The sequence below is a fragment of the Delphinus delphis genome, chromosome 2 (genome assembly GCF_949987515.2).
Source record: "Delphinus delphis chromosome 2, mDelDel1.2, whole genome shotgun sequence".
In the NCBI taxonomy this organism is placed as follows: Eukaryota; Metazoa; Chordata; class Mammalia; order Artiodactyla; family Delphinidae; genus Delphinus; species Delphinus delphis.
The window spans coordinates 149,609,705-149,631,570 of NC_082684.1; the positions used below are offsets into that span (position 1 = coordinate 149,609,705).

Below are 21,866 nucleotides of genomic sequence, written 5' to 3' on the forward strand. Positions count from 1 at the left end.
AACAACTGAAATTTAAAAATACACTAGAAGGAATCAACAGTAGGTTAGATGATACAGAGGAATGGATTGGTGAACGGCAAGACAGAGGAGTAGAAATCAACAATTCAGAACAGCTAAGAGAAAAAAGAATTTTAAAAAATGAGGATAGTTTGAGAGAGGCCTCTGGGACAACATTAAGCATAATAACATTCTCATAGGGGTCCCAGAAGGGGAAGAGAGAGAAAGGGGCAGAGAAGTTATTTGAAGAAATAATAGCTGAAAACTTCGCTAACCCGGGAAAGAAAACAGACATCCAGGTTCAGGAAGCACAGAGAGTCCCAAACAAGGTCAACCTAAAGAGGTCAACACCAAGACACATTATAATTTAAATGGTAAAAATTAAAGATAAAGAGAGAATCTTAAAAGCAGCAAGAGAAAAGCAACTAATTACATAGAAAGAATTTCCTTGAGACCGTAAGCTGACTTTTCAGCAGAAACTTTGTAGAACAGAAGGGAGTGGCATGATATATTCAAAGTGATAAAAGGAAAAAAACCTACAACCAAGAATACTCTACCCAGCAAAGCTATCATTCCAATTTGAAGGGAAGATAAAAAGATAAAACAAGCAAAAGCTAAAGAATTCAGGACCACTAAACCTTTTAACAAGAAATGTTAAAAGGACTTCTTTAGGCAGGAGAGAAAAGGCCACAACTAGAAAGGGAAACTCTCACTGATAAAGGTAAACATACAGTTTTGGTAGTAGATCAATCACATATAAATCTAGTAGGAAGGCTGAAAGACAAAAAAGTAGTAAAATAACCTATATCCACAGTATGTAGTTAAGGGATACACAAAAAAAAAAGATGTAAAATATGATGACAAAAACACTAGTCATGGGGAGGGGACTGAGAATGCATGGTTGTTAAAATGCGTTTGAACTTGAGATCATCATATTTAAATAATTAAATATATTTGTATATGTATATATGTGTGATTGAACCTCATTTATTGTTGTTTTTATGAACTTCATTGTAACCACAAACATATTATAGATACACACACACACACACACACACAAAAAGAAAGTAATCCAAATATAACACTAAAGAAAGTCATCAAATCACAAGGGAAGAAAGCAAAAGAAGAAAGGAACAAAAAAGAACTACAACAACCAGAAAACAACTAACAAAATGGCAGTAAGTACATACCTATCAATAATTACTTTCAATGTAAATGGACTAAGTGCTCTAATCAAAAGACATAGAGTGGCAGAATGGATAATAGGAACAAGACAAATACACACACACACACACACACACACACACACACCTGTGAGAGACTTCAGTTCTAAAGACACTCAGACTGAGAGTGAGGGGATGGAAAAATGTATTCCATGGAAATGGAAACACAGCTGGGGTAGCAATAGTCAGACAAAATAGACTTTAAGACAAACACTATAACAAGAGACAAAAAAGGACATTACATAATGACAAAGGGATCAATCCAACAAGAAAATATAACAGTTGTAAACATATGTTCACCCAACATAGGAGCACCTGAATACATACAGCAAATATTAACAAACATAAAGGAAGAGATTGACAGTGACACAATAATAGTAGGGGACTTTAACACCCCACTTATATCAAAGGACAGATCATCCAGAAGATTGAAATCATATCAAGCATCTTTTTCCACCACAATGCCGTGAGACTAGAAATCAACTACAAGAAAAAAAACTTGAAAAAGCAAACACATGGAGGCTAAGCAAACCACTACTAAACAGCAAATAGGTCACTGAAGAAACCAAAGAAGAAATTTTTAAAATAGCCGGAGACAAATGAAAGTGGAAACAAAATGATTAAAATCTGTGGACTGCAGCAAAAACAGTTCTAAGAGGGAAGTTTAATGGCAATACATGCTACCTCAGGTAACAAGAAAAATCTCAAATAAACAATCTAACCTTACACCTAAAGGAACTAGAAAAAGTACAAACAAAGCTCAACATTAGTAGAAGGAGGAAAAAAAAGATCAGAGTGGAAATGAAAGAGACTAAAAATCAGTTTAAAAGATGAACAAAACTAAGAGCTGGTCTTTTGAAAAAAATAAGAAAAATTGATAAACTTTTAGCCACACTCATCAAGACAAAAAGAGAGAACCCAAATAAATAAAATCAGAAATGAAAGAGGAGCGGTTACAGGCAACACCACAGAAATACACAGTATCATAAGAGATTACTACAAACAATTACATGGCAATAAAATGAACAACCTCGAAGAAATGGACAAATTCCTGGAAACATACAATATCCCAATACTGAATCAGGAAGAAATAGAAAATATGAACAGATCAAACATCGGAAATGAAATTGAATCAGCAGTCAAAAACTCCCAACAAAAAACATTTAAAGAAGAGTTAACACCTATGCTTCTCAAACTATTCCAAAAAATTGAAGAGGGGGCAGTTTCCCAACTCATTCTGTGAGGCCAGCATCACACTGATACCAAAACCAGACAAAGATATCACACACACAAAAGAAGAAAATTACACTAATGAACATAGAACATACAGGTTGGGCGGGGCTGAGGGGCTTTCAACTGCCCCTGGGGGCTGGCTTCCTTGTGGTTGCACAGATGGGTCTGCTCTCTATACGCCTGGATGTTGGAAGGAAAGAGGCAAAAAGCCCTTTGTGGCTTCTGGCTCTTTTCCTGCACCTGGGAAGGAGTAAAGGAAATTGGACAGATCCCAAAGCTCTTGGAGGCCTTTCTGAAGCTCTCAGGATTTGTAACCCTAGAAAATCCAGGCCACTGAACATTTCCATGTCTGCTGCTGGGGGCACCCTAGGAGTGAGGGGCCCAAACCCAGCCTTTTTATCTCTTCTTCCTTCAAGTCATTCTCTAACCCCTTTTCCTACAGAAAGGAAGGGACTACAATTGCTTTTCTGTTCCCCACAAGCTTTCTGAACACTAGTTCATAGGTACCACATGCCATAAAAGTGTCACCTGGACTCCCTGAATTAATAACCCAAGGATCTTCCCAGGATTCTTCGAGCAGCTTCCTTGCCGCTTCTGCACATTCATCCTTCCCACTGCTGACTCCAGAGATTCAGCTTCAGGCATAAAACTAACAGAAATTGTAGTCGCCTAAGTGGAAACCCCCCTCCCCTGACTTTTTTTTTTTTTTCTTTTTACCATTTATGCCCAAATACGGTGCAGTAAAATGATTATGCTATCATTAAATATATCCTATGAACTTTTTGGTAGGTTTTATTTGATTGCAACATGGAAGTCAGTTACAGTCCTTAGATGCTGAGGCATCATACCTATGCTTCACCCAGTGCGACTAGCCACTCACAACTTTAAAAAGCGGACTCTGCCAGTAATCACAGATGATTTTTGTTCGAGTATTTGGTTTTGTGACTGTGCTTGTCATGCCCTCCTGGTGCATCTTTCTCATTCTTTGAGGAGCTCCGAAGGTGACCCTTTTGTAAGAGTTTGTTAATACAACATGGAACAGATCGTTTGGGCATGAGAACATTAAGTCAGCGAGTGAGGATTAGAACTGAGTTAAGGTGGATGCTGTCTTAACTATGCCTAGTTCAATTATTTAATTATGTTGTGTTAACTGTAACTGCTTATTTGTCTTGCAGAATGTGCCTAAGCCTGGACACAAGAGAACAGACTCCACCCACAGCAGCAATGAGTCTGAATACACCTTTAGCTCTGAAATTGCAGAAACTGAAGACATTCCATCAAGGACAGAGGTACATTTTAGACACCTATCAGTAAAAGTAAGATGTGCCCATGCTGTTACTAACAGAGAACATTTTCTCTGCAGGGAGGACCCCATTTGTCCATAAACGTAACATTTGTTTTATGCTGTTTATTCTTCATAAGTGACTTTAAAGGTGCTTAATTAGCTGTGTACATACATACTTATTGCATATATTTTTTTGTCAATAAACATTTTAATTTTCATTTTTAATGTAATTTTGAGGATCAGATTTTTCCCTTCTGTAATTCCCTTTTACACCTTAACATGTTCTATGTGCAAAAAACATAGCCTATCATGAATTTATTTCAGACTGAGGTAAATTATTTGAAAGGTAAGCCCTCTGTCCTAGAATATTATAAATACCAATGCCCAAGAGTTTAGCAAAATTGCTGCCTGTTGGATGATAGTTTGTACCAATGTAATTCTCTCCCACAAAAATGCATGAAAAACAGCTTATAAATCTGCCTTAGTGTTTTGTGTTACATGGTTTGAAATCAAAATGACATGTTACTGTAACTCCAAGAGTACAGTGACTTTAAGTTAGATTATTCCCAAACCAATTCTCAGATCTTCTTCAAATATGACATTAGTTTCTGTAATGGGTAATTCAGGCACAACTCTTCTATTTTTGTATCATATTCTGCGAGAGTGGCCAAGTCAGAAATAGACTGCTTCTGGAAGAACAGCTGAAAAAAATTGAATAATTCTTTCCTTTCTTGTCTTAGTTCCACTTGGGATGAAAAGTTTCTCCATCTCATTCTGTTCCTTTTAAAGAAAAGTGTCATATAATTGGACTCATACATAGGAGAGGGCTAAGTTGCTGGCCCAAGGTCACAGCTTGTAAGTGGCAGAGCCAGTATTCTAACTGAGGCCTGTCTGTTCAGAGCTCCACACTCTACCTCCTTGCACTCAGGGGTTCTACACTGCGGTTCTCCAGTCCCATTTCTGTCTACAGATAACGTTAGGCTGGGGACATTGATACAGCAGTATGGCCTGTATATAGCAGGACAGAGGTCGTTCAAGTTATCTGTTGTGCAACAAACCATCCCTGACTTTAGTGGTTTCAAACTACAGCAATTCATTATTGCTCACAGTTCTTTGGGGTTTTTTTTTGTTTTGTTTTGTTTTTCCTTGAATTTTATTTATTTTTTTATACAGCAGGTTCTTATTAGTTATCCATTTTATACATATTAGTGTATATATGTCAATCCCAATCTCCCAATTCATCCCCCGCTCCCCCGCACCGCGCTTTCCCCCCTTGGTCTTCGTGTCCATATGTTTGTTCTCTACATCTGTGTCTCTATTTCTGCCTTGCAAACTGGTTCATCTGTACCATTTTTCTAGATTCCACGTATATACATTAATATACAGTATTTGTTTTTCTCTTTCTGACTTACTTCACTCTGTATGACAGTCTCTAGGTCCATCCACATCTCTATAAATGACCCGATTGCATTCCTTTTTATGGCTGAGTAATATTCCATTGTGTATATGTACCATTCGTCTTCTTTATCCGTTTGTCTGTAGATGGGCATTTAGGTTGATTCCATGACCTGGCTATTGTAAATAGTGCTGCAATGAACATTGGGGTGCATGTGTCTTTTTGAATTATGGTTTTCTCTGGGTATATGCCCAGTAGTGGGCATTACATTTTTAAACTCAAAACTCTTATATGCTTTACCTAATTTTTACTAATAACAGTTTTTGTCAGGGTCTCTATTCTTTTCAAGTTTTCTCCAGATTCTTACAGATTTGAGGGGAGGGGTAACCTTTTCATTTCTATTGTCACTTGTTTTCTGTCAAGTCTTTTCTCAAGTTAAGAGATAGATTAGAGTGGGATTTGGTACATTTTTCATCTTTTTTGAAAAATGAAGTGTGAATTGTGCTCCAGAAATCACCTACAGATCTTGGATTATTGTTAGTGTCTGTCATGTGCACTGACCACCAACAGTAGGTCATACACTGGAAGTCTTCTCTCAGTAATGAGGAAGGCTGTTGACAAGTAGTCATGCTTGTTTCTTGTGACTAAGTGCATGCATCTGAGATGTGGCTGGCTTTGGTTAGTGCTGTCTTTACCATGGGACAGACTACAGTAACTCTCCTCCTTGGGACTGAGTCCATAACCTTAGCCTCAATCTCTCTGTGTTTCAGTTTCCTCATCTGTGAAGTGGCAATGCTATTATTATCTTACTTTATAGTGATATTTTGAAGATTAAATGAGTTAATTTTTATAAAACACTTGTAGCAGTGTTGATACATAGTAAGTGTTCAATAAACAGAGGTTTTTGCTCTAATAAACAGGCTTCCAGTGACCACCCTACAATTCTGACTGTGTGTGGCCAGGATCAGAAAGATGGAAATCTACACTAGTAATAGAAAAAGAGAGATTGATTATCAGAAGGGAAATTGTGCAGGACATAACTTTGTACTTCGAATTACTTGTGCCTTGCAGGTTTGCATTTCTTCCTGCAACTACCTCTGTAATGGCCAGGTTTACAAATTGCCCCTTTCAAACTAAAGGAAAACTTTCAACTCCTATGTGTAATATTCCCAAGTAGCTCTTTTAGAATCCAGTGCAAGGAAAATAATGGGATCACTCTTGTTTATGAATTGATTTTTAAAAAATTAAAACAAATAAATTGTTTTGAAACAGAATTCTGACCTTAGTCATGTAATAATAGCAAAATTTGATGTAAAAATAAAAGATTAATGTCTCTCTAGTCACAAATCAGAAACTTGTGATTGTTTGTTCACAAGACACAATGACACCTCCATTGCTGTTTCTCTCTGAAGAACTCACCTGCCAGCTCCACTTGCCTTGCAGCCCTCCCACACTTCCAGCATCTTCGTGGTTTGGGGTTATTTTTTTGGAACCATTGCTTCTGCACGCTCTGTAATGCCCCTTTCTTAGTAGCCATTAACTAATTATCTCAGTTCTGCTATTGCTGTCGAGCTTTCTCATACCTGTCAAATCCAGGGAAAGCATCACCATAACTTTCTCAGCTATTGTCAGCAGTAATTCCAGAATGACTGCCAGGCCTGTCGTGGTAATTTTGTGAACAAATTCTGTTATCTTCCTGATTTTCCTCTAATGAGAGACTGTTGCTATTTTTTAGATTAGTTTTAAAGCTTCACTTTCTTGGAAAAGCCCTAGATGACAAAGTCCTAACAAAGGAAAGAAAGCAAAACAAAACCCCAGACACTTCCCTGAGCCAGATGGCCCAAACTTCCTTCTTGCTTACGTGGTATATCTCTTTGATTATACGTGTCATTAGGGATAAGAATGGGCACCATTTGGAGCTCTCTTAATTACTTATCATTATGCCTCAATTTTTGCAGTTGTCAAATGTTCCTATCTATAGGTACAATGATGAAATATTATACTCATTCATAGAATGAAGGTTTCTATCATAGTGTGAAAAAAGGCTTAAATAGTTAAAAGTTTTCAGGGATACATACACCATTAATAGAGGAACAAACATTAAAATACATAAGATAGAATGTTTACATTATAAATAAGCTAAAATATAAATATTTGTGGGATGTATAGAAATGAATTTTTTTGTTGTTGTTCTTTGTTTTTTGTGGGGTTTTTTTGTGGTACGCGGGCCTCTCACTGTTGTGGCCTCTCCCGTTGCGGAGCACAGGCTCCGGACGCGCAGGCTCAGCGACCATGGCTCACAGGCCCAGCCGCTCCGCGGCATGTGGGATCCTCCCAGACCGGGGCATGAACTCACATCCCCTGCATCGGCAGGTGGACTCTCAACCACTGCGCCACCAGGGAAGCCCCAGAAATGAATTTTTGTATGAATGAAATTCTGTAGTAATTTCATGCTCAGGAAAGATGCTACCTCTGTTCTACTAAGTCGGGACAGACTTTATGGTGAAGGTCATATACCTAAACTTTTTGTTACGCTGAGCAGTGCAAAAGTGGATAGATGGACTTCCCTGGTGGCGCAGTGATTAAGAATACGCCTGCCAATGCAGGGGACACAGGTTTGAGCCCTGGTCTGGGAAGATCCCACATGCCACTGAGCCCGTATGCCACAGCTACTGAGCCTGCGCTCTAGAGCCCGAGAGCCACAACTGCTGAGCCCGTGTGCCACAACTACTGAAGCCTGTGCACCTAGAGCCTGTGCTCCACAAGAAGAGAAGCCAGCACAATGAGAAGCCCGTGCACCACAACAAAGAGTAGCCCCTGCTTGCTGCAACTAGAGAAAGCCCTCACGCAGCAACGAAGACCCAACACAGTCAAAAATAAATAAATAAATAAAAATAAATAAATTTATTATTTTTTTAAAGTGGACAGAAAGAAAAAGACCAGGTCTAACTAGTTTGTAGATAAATGACCCTGACAGCCTATAAATGCCCCACTTCTTAGTTTAGTTGATTCTTCTTAGGTGTCTTTTTAGAACTGGAATAATACTGAACTTAGCACTACCAAGAATTCACAAAAAATCAAAGATTGCTCATGAATATAAAAATTATTCAACCTCATCAAAAAACAAAGAAATATAAATTAAAACAATAATGAAAAACCACTATTGGTCTACCAGCTGAGCCAATTTTTTTTAATAACAGTCATTGCTGTTCCAGGCAAGTTGGTGGCTGCTGATGGAAGTATAAACAGGCTCAACCAATTTAATAGACTTAAAAACATTAATGTTTAGATATTTGTATACTAGGTTGTTTATTTTAGTATATTTCCATAGCAAACAGTTAGAAATAACCCCAGTGGTCACCAGTAAGGTAATAGCTAAGCAAATGATGGTACACATGTCAATACAGCCATTAAAAATTGTGCTTTCAAGTATCATGTTATAAATTTGGAAAACGATTATAATACAATGCTAAGTTTTAAAGACAGTACAAAATTATAATGAAAGTATTATTCCAGTTCTTTAAATTTATTTAAAAAAAAAGACTGGACAAAAATTGTGGGTTTTCTCTGGATATGAGATTATGCTTACAGTTCTCTTCTTTGTACTTTTCTTATTTCCTAAACTTATTTTGCTTTTATATGAGGAAAAAACATTTTTTTAAAAATTGACAATTGGAAATATAAGATTTGCTAATCAGTTAAGAATTATACTTCCATCATTTAATTAAATAAGTTGTTGTTACCATTCTCTTTCTCTCTAACAAAAAGAGGATCTTTATCCTCTCAAAATCTAATGATACAATTGTTTCTCTTCTTACCTCATTAAAAATTCAAACCGAAAGTAAAGAAAGTAAAACAATTATGGAGCCTCCAGAATTTCTATGATGGTGGATAGGGGTTAATTATTTCCTTTTGCTTAGCTTTAGTTAGTGTATCTTTATTTATCCTACTAGTTCTCCCTGTGACTCTGTTTTAGAACCAATTGACATGATTTTAAATGCTGCTAGGTTATCTTTCAGTTTATTAGGGGCTGTATATATTTTGGTTTTTTAGTTTTCTCTCTGACCTCAATATATTTATGCTAGCATCTCACCTTTTCAAAAATCATTTTTCCTAATTACAAAAGTAGTACATGCTCATTGTAAACAATTCAAATATAGAAATGTGTGAAGTAGAAAATGAAACTTTCCCACAGTACCTCCCATTCTCTAAGATAACCTCGATGGCCTTCTAGTTATTTATATGCCATGTGCTAGGTATACTTAAAAGTCACATGTATTGGGTTTTGGGTTTTTTTAAGAAAAATGAGATACTATCCTGCAACTTGTTCATTTCACTTAATACTTTTATCTAGAACATATTTATTTACTCATGTAGATCTACTTCATTATTTTTAACAGCTATAAAATACTTCATAGTTTGTCTATACCATAATTTATTTAAGCAACTCTCCTATTGACCAACATTTGAGTTCTTTTTAGTTTTTTGCAGTTACAAAAAATATTACAGTGAACATCTTTCCCCATATATTTTTGTGTACTTGTGTATTTGTGCAGGATTAATTCTTAAACATATATTGCTATGTTTGTCCTATGTTAAAGAATATACAGACTTAAATTTTAATAAATACAGCTAACTTGCCCTTCCAAAGGGCCTACTTATAACTTCCACCAATATCTTATAAGACACTGTTACTAACACATGGCCTTATTAATCTTATTACTCTTTGCCAATATGATAGGGGGAAAGTGGTACCGTGCTGTTGTTTAATTCGCATTTCTCCATTTATTAGCTGGTTGGATGTGTTAGTTGTATATTCTTTGGCCATTTATATTTCTCCTATAAGTTTGCCTGTTTCTCTGTTGAGCTGTTCATCATTTTCTCATTGGCTTGTACATCTTCCGAACCATCTTGACCATCTTCTGATTTCTGGGGTTTAGGAGCCAAGCGAGAAGAAGGTGCCTCTGGACATGTCATTGTTTCTCAAGCTCCAGAAGCGGGTCACAGAGCTGGAGCAGGAGAAGCAGGTGATGCAGGATGAGCTGGACCGCAAGGAGGAGCAGGTGCTCCGAAGTAAGGCAAAGGTGCGCAGTGCTCTCCCACCCTAGGTCCATGGCAAACTGAGTTCTGCAGTCTCTTCTTTAATGGCAACTCAGCCCAGAAGTACTTTAACTTTAACCAAGTAGGTTTTGGTTCAAGTAGTGAGGGCTTAACTCTCCTCACTCTTTTCTGCTGAGCTAGGAAATATTCTAAGAGTAAAAATGTGACAATCAAAATATAACTACTTACTTATAAAGTTTTTAACTTTGTGTGTTTCCCTAGGAAGAAGAAAGACCACAAATTAGAGGTGCAGAACTGGAATATGAGTCACTCAAGGTAATGGGAAGTTTCAGCCCAAGACTTTGAATATCTTGTGGCGAGAGACCTGCTCGGAGCTTCTGTCTCTCAGAGAACATCCTTAAGGGTACCTGAGGCCCTAGCTTAAGGCTTATTCAGGCATTAGTTGTAGCCCTGTGTCATTCCCTTTTTAAAATTCTCTTTCATATAAGCTAGAGTTCAGTCTAAGCAGAAGCAGGAGCAGTAGCTGCCATTTGAGGCTGTAGAAGGTAGGAAAGGACATGGACCCAGGTGACAGACTGCCTGGGTTCAAATGCTAGATCTGCCACTGTATGACTGTGTGCAAATTCTCCTTTCTGTGCCTTGGTTTTCTCATCTATAAAGCGGGAATAATGATAATATGTATCTTATAGGACTGTCATGAGGATTATATGAAGTAATTCATGTAAACTGCTTAGAATATTACCTGGCACATCATAAGGACCCAACAAATGTTGGCTGCTGTCATTATCTTCATCATTTTAAAATACAAGCACTTTACACATCAGCCTTAATTTTTAACAACCATCCTGCAAGTAAGCATTTTAATTCCCATTTTATAGATGAAGCAACTGACACTAAGAAGTATAAGTAACTTCCCTAAGATGACCCCACTAGAAACCGACAGGAATGGAATTTGAACATTGGTATCTCTAGCTCCAAACCCCATGCTCTAACCATCAGACCCCACTGAAACTATGTGTTTGTAGAGAAGGACAGTTCCCAAGTATTAGCTCAGTGTTTCTCGAAATGTGGTCCCTGGGCCATCTGCATCAACATGACCTGGTAATTTGATGGAAATGCAAATGTATGGGCCTCACACCAAACCTATTGAATCAGAAACCGTGGGGGTGGCACCAAGCCATCCGTCCTCCGGGTGATTCTGATGCACATTAAAGTTTGGGAAACATGGCATCAGAGCTTAGGTGTCGAAGTAAAGACATTCATACGTTTTCAGAAATAGCAATACGAATCTGATTACCAGTTGGTAGGAGACTGGGGATAGGAAGGAGCATTCATTTTCACGTTTGAATGGACTAATTCATGAAAGAAAGTGTTATACATTCTTAAACTAGGGGAAAAAAAGGACTTTAATTAGTCTTACTATAACATGTTGAAAGGTCTGATATGGTGCTATAAACCTAAGATTGCTTCTCTGGAAGAAATGGTAAAATATTTTATCTTTGTGCGGAAGTGTCTCACTTCCACTATCATAAAGCCTTAATGTCATGTGCTAAATAAATCAGCATGGTGCTTTTAAATGCCCGTCTGCTTCACTATTTCCCAACCAATATCCTGTGACATTTGTATTTTAGGGTCAATAAATAGAGTTTAGCGGCAGATCTCTATTCTGGGTTCCACTGCCGTTGGTTGAGCAGAGCCTACAAAGGGCAGCACTAACTGGTGATGGGAGGATGGCTGGTAGTATGTGAAAGTATGGAGATGGTAAAGGATGTGTATGTCCATCTAGATGACTGAAGGAAGAGGTCGCCCATCCTCTCCTCCTGCTTCTCAAGGCTTCCGCCAGCAGCTTCACAAGCATGTCACACAGGAAAGAAGTTTCAAAAATATATTGTTTGTTGTTATTGAAACACTATAGAGAATTTTATTAGTTTAAATACTATGTAATTTTTAAATTAGAAGTTAAAAGCCTAAAATTTCAGTGGTCTTTCCCCTCTCCTTTACAAAAGAAATAAGAGGGTACTACTCAACACTTCAGGGATCTGCTCTCTGAACAATTCATTGGAAATAACCTGACCATTTGGACCTTCATATTTGTGCTTGTATTTACCCATAAAGAAAACCTGTGCTTCTTAGTACTGAGATAAACTCACCCCTTAGGACTCAGCCTTCTCTTCAGGCCTGTGACCACACCCTGGGCGGCCTGGAATAAATTTGATTCTGGAATTTAGGTTGATGAAGCAAACTACCATTCACCTTACTCAATTCCACTTGACGCTGACTTTCTTAATTTTAAGAGCTGAGTTCCCAGTAGAACCAGGGGAGCCATTCACTATGGAGCTCTGGCGATCTTTTCCAGCAGAATTCTTCTACTATCTTAGAGAAGGATGAGTATTGCAATGTAAAGTTGAGGATGACAGTGATGAACTTCTTTGTCTATTCATACAGCGTCAAGAACTAGAATCAGAAAACAAAAAACTGAAAAATGAGCTGAATGAGTTACGCAAGGCCCTTAGTGAGAAAAGTGCCCCCGAGGTGACCGCTCCAGGTGCACCAGCCTACCGTGTCCTCATGGAGCAGCTGACCTCTGTGAGTGAGGAGCTCGATGTCCGCAAGGAGGAAGTCCTCATCTTGAGGTCTCAACTGGTGAGCCAGAAAGAGGCCATCCAACCCAAGGTAAGCATGAGCAAGTGGCTCAGGTGGGTGTTTGGGGACTGGCCTCTTTCTTCATACCCTTTCCCTCCAACTTATTTATTTATTTATTTATCTTTGCGGTACGCGGGCCTCTGACTGCTGTGGCCTCTCCCGTTGCGGATCACAGGCTCCGGATGCACGGGCTCAGCGGCCATGGCCCACAGGCCCAGCTGCCCCACGGCATGCGGGATCCTCCCGGACCGGGGCACGAACCCGTGTCCCCTGCATCAGCAGGCAGACTCTCAACCACTGTGCCACCAGGGAAGCCCTCTCTCCAATTTATAACAAAGCAAACATTTAAGAGCATTTTTAGTCTAATTGAGGATATCATCATTTTGGGGGGAAAATCTCAATGTTGTTTTAAAACTGTTGCAAATACCAGTTGGAGTGAACAAGAAGCACATGATATCTCAAATGCTCTTCAAAGTTTCACCGCTCACTCATGAGCAAAGGGCTTTTAAAATTAATCGTTTTTTAGTAATCTGGTCATGATAAATTTTGATCAAAAATACAATTCTATTAAATACAAAAATCCATAAGTTGTCTTGCTGTGGGAAGGCATTAAGTACAATTTTAAATTATTTGTTGAAAATAGCCTGTTTAAAGATAGGAAAGATAACACATGAAAAGGTTAGAAATGAGATCAGTGAGTAGAAGTGACATGGAGATGATTTCTGCTCACTTCAAGAAGTTCTGTTTAATGGTGGGAGTTGTCCCAGCTAGGAGGGGCTGTGTTTAGTGATTCCACAGAAGGGACCCAGGCTGAAGCATATAGATGGCCCTTTGAACGCCTTCCCTGACCTCAGATAACTTGAGATCCAACTGCCATGTGTTGGTGAGAAATGGACCTTTTAGTCATTTGACATCGGGGGGAATCTGAATAATCATCTTAAAACCTGGTTTTTGTCCCTGCCCATGTTCATGAAGCAAAGTGTTACCAAGAATTAGGCAATCAAGTATCCCAGCTGCATGACCTGCCACATAAAAAATGACTATAAGACAGAGAATGAAAAAAAAAAAAAAAAGAGAATGACACATACCATATGATTTCACTTAGTATGTGTGAAATCTAAAAAACAAAACAGAAGCAGACTCATAGCTAGAAGAAACTAGTGTTTGCCAGAAGGGAGGGGGTTAGAGGGTTGGGTGACATAGATAAAGGGGATTCAGAGTTACAAACTTCCAGTTATAAAATAAATAAGTCGCAGGGATGTAATGTACATCATAGGGAATATAGTCAATGATATTGTAATAACTCGTATGGTGACAGATGGTAACTAGACTTATCCTGGTGATCATTTCATAATGTATAAAAATATCAAATCACTATGTTGTACAAATGAAACTGATATTGTATGTCAATATAATTCAATTTTTAAAAGACTATAACTTATAGTGAATGGAATGCCTGAAAGATCTGAGAGCACTTCTCTTAGAAATGGTAGTTCTGGGGCTTCCCTGGTGGTGCAGTGGTTAAGAATCCTCCTGCCAATGCAGGGGACATGGGTTCGAGCCCTGGTCCAGGAAGACCCCTCATGCCGCAGAGCAACTAATCCCGTGTGCCACAACTACTGAGCCTGCGTACCTAGAGCTCGAGCTCCACAGCAAGAGAAGCCACTGTAATGAGAAGCCCGTGCACTGCAACGAACAGTAGCCCCTGCTCGCGGCAATTAGAGAAAGCCCGCGTGCAGCAACGAAGACCCAACACAGCCAAAAATAAATAAATAAAAATAAAAGAATATTGAAAGCCTCCAAATTCTAAAAAAAAAAGAAAAGAAAAGAATAAAAGAAATGGTAGTTCTGCATGTGGTTAAGATACCATACCTGGCACATAACATTTGTATTTGATAACGACAACTCACACCTGGGACTGGGCCTCAAGAAACAAGCCTCCCTCTGCATGCTAGCTGGAACAGAGTCCAAAATTAGAATTCCTTTCTCTGGTTCCCTGTGATGAACTAATATTCTAACAAGAAGCTTTAGTAAAAGTCAATAGAAAGAAAAAGAAAAATGAACCAAGGGGTATAAAAACAATCCAGCTCACAAGAGCACATAGCTCTGGTACCTCACACTGTCACCTACCCAGCTCACATACTCCATGTGACAACTTATCTCCAGCACCTAATGGGCTGGCCCTGTCTAACCAAGGTCCCTGCTCTCCAGGCTCCAAGCCTACACATAGCATCAGCTTGTTTTCTCTTAGGAGAAATGCCCAGGACACTGACTAAGCCCTTTCAAACCCAGGACTGTTTATCCCACTCCGTTTCTAGTCAAGGGACACATCATTTCACAACTCCTTTGCAAGCAAGTGGTAAGTGATATCCCGTGGGCCAGGTGATGATCCAGCCCAGCCAGCCACATCTAGTTTACGTGCTCCACCTCCACAAGTGTTCGGGGAGGCTTCACTTGGACAAATGACCTCCTACCAAGGCGTTACTGTTAACTCTCACAGACCTGGGATAAGAATTTTACCATAATACATTAACAGGAGGTTCATTTTCCTCATACCCTCACAAATACTTTATAATTAGAAAAATCAAACCAACTCAAAAGAATTTCAAGAGTCTGTTCCTGAGAATTAAGAGTTGCCATTACATAAATATATATTAATGTCCACTTCATGCCAGTTCCATGGATAGTAATTTACATACAGAGTTAGTTTTAGGAGAAACAAACTTGGTTGTTTTCACAGTTAGCTTTTATCTGTTTTGATGAGGACTCAAGATGGAATTTATTTATGGAACTAAGGGTTTGTTGTTTTCTCCATTTGTTTTTTGTGCTTGCTGACTTGTGATTTTCAGGATGACAAGGTAATTATATATTTTTTTAAATTTTTAGTAAACACTTCTATTTAATCCTGATTTTTACAAGTATCCCGCAGTTTTGCAGTTGATATTTTCTGGCCAACAAGTCTATTTTGATATTTACAAATTAATTTCCTATTTGACCCCCTGCTATTTGAGAAGTCAGTGGGAAAATAATGGATGTCATAGGCTCCAGTCTGGATCGCAGAGAGGCCTCCATGACTTTTGAATTCGCAGTCAGGTCTGTGACTCATAGTGGTAGTTATGGCAGGCCATCCACAAGCGGGGGAGGGAAGCCCTTAACTCGGAGCACACTCCAAAGTGCAAGCGTTCCCATACTCTCATTTCTACCAGCTGTGGGTTTGTTGGCCAAGGGTGAGGAGGGGCCTGAGGAGCTGAGCATGCCCTTGGGAAGAGTGGGATTTTCCTACATGGCGCAACCCTTTCAGAACTTCTGGTCCTGTCTTGGCAGGGACTCTTTGAGCAGTGAGTCAGGAACTTCCTAGCGCTGGCAGTCCAAGTCTGACCCCATGCCCAGCCCCTGCTTCTTAGCTATGATAGGCCAGATAAGGGAAGGACTGGCTACTTTCTACTATCTTTCCTTTGGATGAGTTCATTAGATCTACTTACCTAATTTACTAAAAGTTAAAAACCAGATCATGTAGGTCCTCAGATGTCAAAGAATACATGTAGCGTTATTTAACATAGAAACTGGTTCTTTGAGTTACAGTCTAAAACTTAAAAATCTGAGTATGGCCCTTTATAGAGTAGAAAGATTTTCTGCCTTTCAATAAAAGAGAAAAAGAAATTTTCTATGAAATATGTAGTAAAATATTTATAAAACATACCTAGAATATTTATAAAAATGCTATATGTGGTGCTTATGGGAAAGATTTTTAAAATCAGTAAAGCGTAAGCTCTTGTTATAGCTCTTATCAGGTTATATTTGGTCTTCTCTAAGTGTGCATTTATAGACTCACAAAAGGACAGCATTAGGATAAAAGTGGGATTTTTTTTAAAAAAAGGATTTTTTTTATTATAAACACTGGAATTCAAAAGCGAGTATTTGTAGGCCTCTAGTTGACATTAAAGTTATCTTGGTCTCTAAGATCATGATATTTGAAGTGTATTCTGTAATCTCTACTTCACTGTGAGATCTGGCTTTAGAGCAAATGTTGACTAAACCATCAGACATATACTATTTAGACAAATAGAATGGGCTCTTGGGTTCTAAAGAGTATTATTCTTTAGAGGCTATAGAGCAGTTGTTCTTATTGTCTATTCTTGCCCTGGTTTAGGAGAGAGAGAGAGTGGCTGAGTAGAAGCAAGATTTTGAAATTACATTGGTTGTCAGACAGATTACACCAAAAAAGAAAAATAAAAAAGGAAGTAAAAATGTTAGCAGAAAAGTCCTTTCTACGCAAAATCGTTAGTAATTCTGACCTGCCAGATGTTTATTTCAAAAGCTTATGAACCATGCTATACTGTAACAGAGGAAAAAAGAATTGAATAACAGCAGATGGTAGATATTTCCAAGGAGCTAAATCCTTCCCATTTATATATATCTAAAGATGTGAGGAAAAAAACATTTAATTTTGCTGAAACACATGATCTGAACACCACTTGTTTGGTACTGAGTTGTTAATGGGAAAATGAGCTTTATGTCAAACTTTTCGTGTTTATTAGGGTATTTGTTTTGTTATAACTGGTCCAGAAGTAGAAGAAAGAACAGCTTTGTACATTGCATTGAATACTTGGTGTTCTTGCCTGGTTATTGTTTTAATGCTGTATATAGTTTATATCTATATGTATATTTTTTAAAGTATATATACAACATTAGAATAATAACCAGGCAAGGGCACTGAATATATATATATATTTATACTGTGTGTGTGTGTGTGTGTGTGTATATACACACACACACACACACACACACACACACACACAGTGTAAAACACACGTGGCCCATCAGTGATTTTATTTACTCTAGAATCACACCACCTTTGTAGTAGAGTGTTAGGGATTCTCAAGAGAGGGACTGGAGGTGCCTCTTCCTCTTAACTGCCTTTGCCCCACTCTCTGTAGTTGTACCGAGGCTAGGGCAGACGCTCTGGTGGGGCAGAGGTGTTGTAGAACACCCCCTATTCTGGAGGAAAGAAAATGTTGTATGAGGTCCAAAGCTTTAGAGTTAACACTTAATGTGGAAATGTGTCTTTTCCCCCTTCAGAATACAATGACAGATTCCACAATACTTTTAGAAGATGTACAAAAAATGAAAGATAAAGGTGAAATAGCACAAGCATATATCGGTTTGAAAGAAACAAACAGGTAAGTTGATGTTTCTTTTATTCATTTTGGTTTAATCATATTGATCTTTAATCTTCAAGCCAGCCTCTTATACAGTAAGTCCAAGTATTTATGCGTTGTTTTGTTAGACATCAGCTGACCTTCAAAGGGGATCCAAGGTTTCCAATATATTCCCAGTTAAAATCTCATTTATAATAATATAAGGTAGCATTACCTTATATTATTATAAGAGGTGAGAGATGGAGAGGAAAATATTCTTTACATTAAGGGAATATATTTCTGTATATTTAGGGTCTTAGCCTTGAGAAGAAAACCAGTTGCTTACTATACAGCTTGGACTATCTTGGGTAGTCACTTCCATTTGTTATTCAGGATGGTTATTGTGAAAGTTTGTAGGGACAGCTGCAGCTTTCAATAATTGAAATTTAGTGTGAAGAGAAGTGATGAAGTAGCGGAATCACATCTGTGTTGGCCATGTAATTCTAGAAGGGTACCATGACTTCTAGGATGGGACCCTGATATATGAGACCAAGTTTTTGTCACGTTTCTTAAGGTGTTCTGAGAAAATTCTAACCTTGGTTTCATCTCATTTACTCGTGAGTGAAGTTGTAGATGGCATTTAGCTCAGTCTTAAGAGCCTTGGGTGGGCTGAGAGTATAGATTTGCAGTCACTAAATGACCAAACTTTCCCAAAAGTTTTCCCTATAGCTTAGAGTATCACAGCTCATTTCTGGAATTCGTCAGCCTTCCTACGATTCCTGCTTCCCAAAGAGCCTTCATGCTATTGAACTCTGAACTTAAAAGACTACATGCTTAAAAGAACACAGCCAGTGATGATAACAGAGATTTATCAGTGTACATCTAGGTCTCCTGATGCGTAACGTCAGGATTGGTATACAGAAATACTTCACAAATTAAGAATATTACCATGCAAAATGTAAGGTACTTATTACCTTCTTTTATGGGCAAGAGTGGAGAATGCTTATAAAAGTATTTGGTTAAACTTAAATTTTAATTTATGTATGTAGGTTGTAAGCATATCTTATAGCTAAGGATGTGTTAGTATAAAAAGAGCTATATTACATTGTTCATCCATCCACTCAGCTATTCAGTCACCAGATATGTATTGCATGCCTGCTTCATCCCAGGCCCTGTGCCACACACTGGGAATATAGCAGTAAGCAAGATAAATACAGTCCTTCCTTTCACAGAGTTTGTAGGCTGTTGGGGAGACAGCCAAGATAATTTGGACTTCCCTCCAGTGACAGGAAGGAAGTCATTTTTTTAAAAAAATAAATTTATTTATTTTTATTTTTGTCTGCGTTGGGTCTTTGTTGCTGCCCGCTGGCTTTTCTCTAGTTATGGCGAGCAGGGGCTACTCTTCGTTGCCGTGCATGAGCTTCTCATTGCGGTGGCTTCTCTTGTTGCGGAGCACGGGCTCTAGGCACGCAGGCTTCAGTAGTTGTGGCTCGCGGGCTTAGTTGCTCTGTGGCATGTGGGATCTTCCTGGACCAGGGCTCGAACCCGTGTCCCCTGCATTGGCAGGCGGATTCTTAACCACTGCACCACCAGGGAAGCTGCTGAAAGATTTTAAGTAGGAGAATGATATGATGAGATTGGAATTTTAGAAAGCTAGCCCTGGCTTTTATGTTAGAGAATAGATTGTAGTGGAACAAGATTGAGAGCATAAAGACCAGTTAAGAGGTTATCACCATCATTGAATGACTGATTATAGTGACTTTGACTTAGTTGGTAACTGTTGGGATTGAAGAAAATGGGACACTTTGAAAGATACATAAGAAGATGGGGTGTGTAGCCTTGCAGTTTGTTGGCTGTGTGGGATGGGGACCGTGAAGGGTAACTTTGCAGTGTCTGCTATGGATACTTGGTTGGATATAGTGATGCCAGTTTGTGATCCTGGGTCTGGGATGTGGGGAAGTACAGGAAATGATCAGTAGATTTACAAATATTTAAGGAGGTAGGAAGACATCCAAGGAGAGAAATTCATTAGGCAGTTGAAAATATAGATCTGGAACAGGAGAGATATGTAGGCTGAGATGTAAATATTGAAGTCATCAGCATGTAATAATACAGTTGAGACCATGCAAATAAATCAACTCTCTAGGGATAGATGGTAGATGGAAAATAGAAGAGCAATGTCTGAAATTTGTTTTATGTAAACATCGTATCAACAAGAGAAGTCTAGGGACTTCCCTGGTGGCACAGTGGTTAAGAATCCGCCTGCCAATGGAGGGGACATGGGTTCCAGCCCTGGTCTGGGAAGACCCCACATGCCGCGCAGCAACTAACCCCGTGTGCCACAACTACGGAGCCTGTGCTCTAGAGCCTGTGAGCCACAACAGCTGAAGCCCACGCGCCTAGAGCCCGTGCTCTGAAATGGGAGAGGCCACCACAATGAGAAGCCCGCGCACCGCAACGAAGGGTAGCCCCTGCTCGCCGCAACTAGGGAAAGCCCGCGCGCAGCAACAAAGACCCAACACAGCCATAAATAAACAAACAAACAAACAAAACAGAAGTCTAGTAGGAGAAGTAAGAACCTGGGCTCTGGAGTCACATAGCCCTGGCCTTCACCACTTGCCAACTGTGCAACCCCTGCAGGTATCTTACATCTAAGCCTCAGTGTCTTCTTCTGCAGTGTGGCAAATGATATATATTGGGTTACTGGGAGAACTAAATGAAATGATACATGTGGAAGGTTGTAGAATGGTGTCTGACACTTGACAAACAGTCAAAAATATTATTTTTATACCCTCAATAGAAAAAAAACTATAACCAACTTTGTCAGTTTTGTTAATTCTACATACTTTTAATAAAATGTGTCACACTTCTAGTAAAAAAGAAGTTTCCCCAGGTCTTAAAATTAATTTTTGACACAACAAACCTTTTAAAAGTTGTGTCATAAAAGCTGGGAACTTTGGACATATACTGGCTTATAAGTTACTCCTATAAGAATTTTAAAAAATAATTTTAAAAATACAAAATCAGATTTTATTACGCTAAAACAAATTCCTACCCAGAAGACTTAAAACTTCATTTTGAAATGAATTATGAAAATTGCCACATGAAGACAGTAGCTGAAATTTTCATTCTATATGTATATGACTATTTTGGTTAGTCTCTAACATAATATGTGACATATAAGATCACTCCGCTAGCTGAAGTGGGAAGCAGCCACATAGCACAGGGAGATCAGCTCAGTGCTTTGTGACCACCTAGAGAGGTGAGATGGGGGAGGGTGGGAGGGAGCCGCAAGAGGGAGGAGATAATGGGGATATATGTATATGTATAGTTGATTCACTTTGTTATAAAGCAGAAAATAACACACTATTGTAAAGCAATTATACCCCAATAAAGATGTTAAAAAAAAAAAGATCACTCTGTTAGCTGAATAAAATGTTAAAAATAGAACCTCCTTCTTACCTCTTCAGTCATTTATTATTTTACAGGAAAAGTAGCTCTAGATGTTGATTATTTTGTTTTAATTTCTACACATTTATGTGTGATGTTACACGTTACCCATTTTTTTAAAAAAATTAACCAAAAATGATTTTTGTGGTAACATCTTAAAGTCATCTGTAATTAATAAAAACAGTCCTGTTGACTTAACAAAATATTGAAATATCACATGCTGCTCTTGACCATCATCATCTCATTACCATCGCTTTGTGTTTTGCATTATTGTTCCTTTTGCATGGAAGATCATCTGCTATGGATGGCCATGAGTTGAATGAGGATGGAGAGCTGCTGCTGGTTTATGAAGGGTTGAAACAAGCCAACAGGTTATATTTGTCTCCTCAAAATGGAATGTTATTAATTTGTTGTTTTTCTTACTAACAGTGGCCTCCGGA

The 21,866-nt window shown here is 38.6% G+C and overlaps 1 protein-coding gene across 1 annotated transcript in view; it reads left to right on the top strand.

Moving 5' to 3' along the window:
• Positions 1-21,866, top strand: part of MYO5A (myosin VA) — a 187,369-nt gene that overhangs the window by 132,281 nt on the left and 33,222 nt on the right. The window contains exons 25-30 of the mRNA XM_060005954.1: positions 3,629-3,742; positions 10,075-10,218; positions 10,457-10,510; positions 12,641-12,868; positions 17,918-18,018; positions 21,717-21,797. Coding sequence (XP_059861937.1) covers positions 3,629-3,742; positions 10,075-10,218; positions 10,457-10,510; positions 12,641-12,868; positions 17,918-18,018; positions 21,717-21,797 — 722 coding nt within the window. The remainder of the gene's footprint in view (positions 1-3,628; positions 3,743-10,074; positions 10,219-10,456; positions 10,511-12,640; positions 12,869-17,917; positions 18,019-21,716; positions 21,798-21,866) is intronic.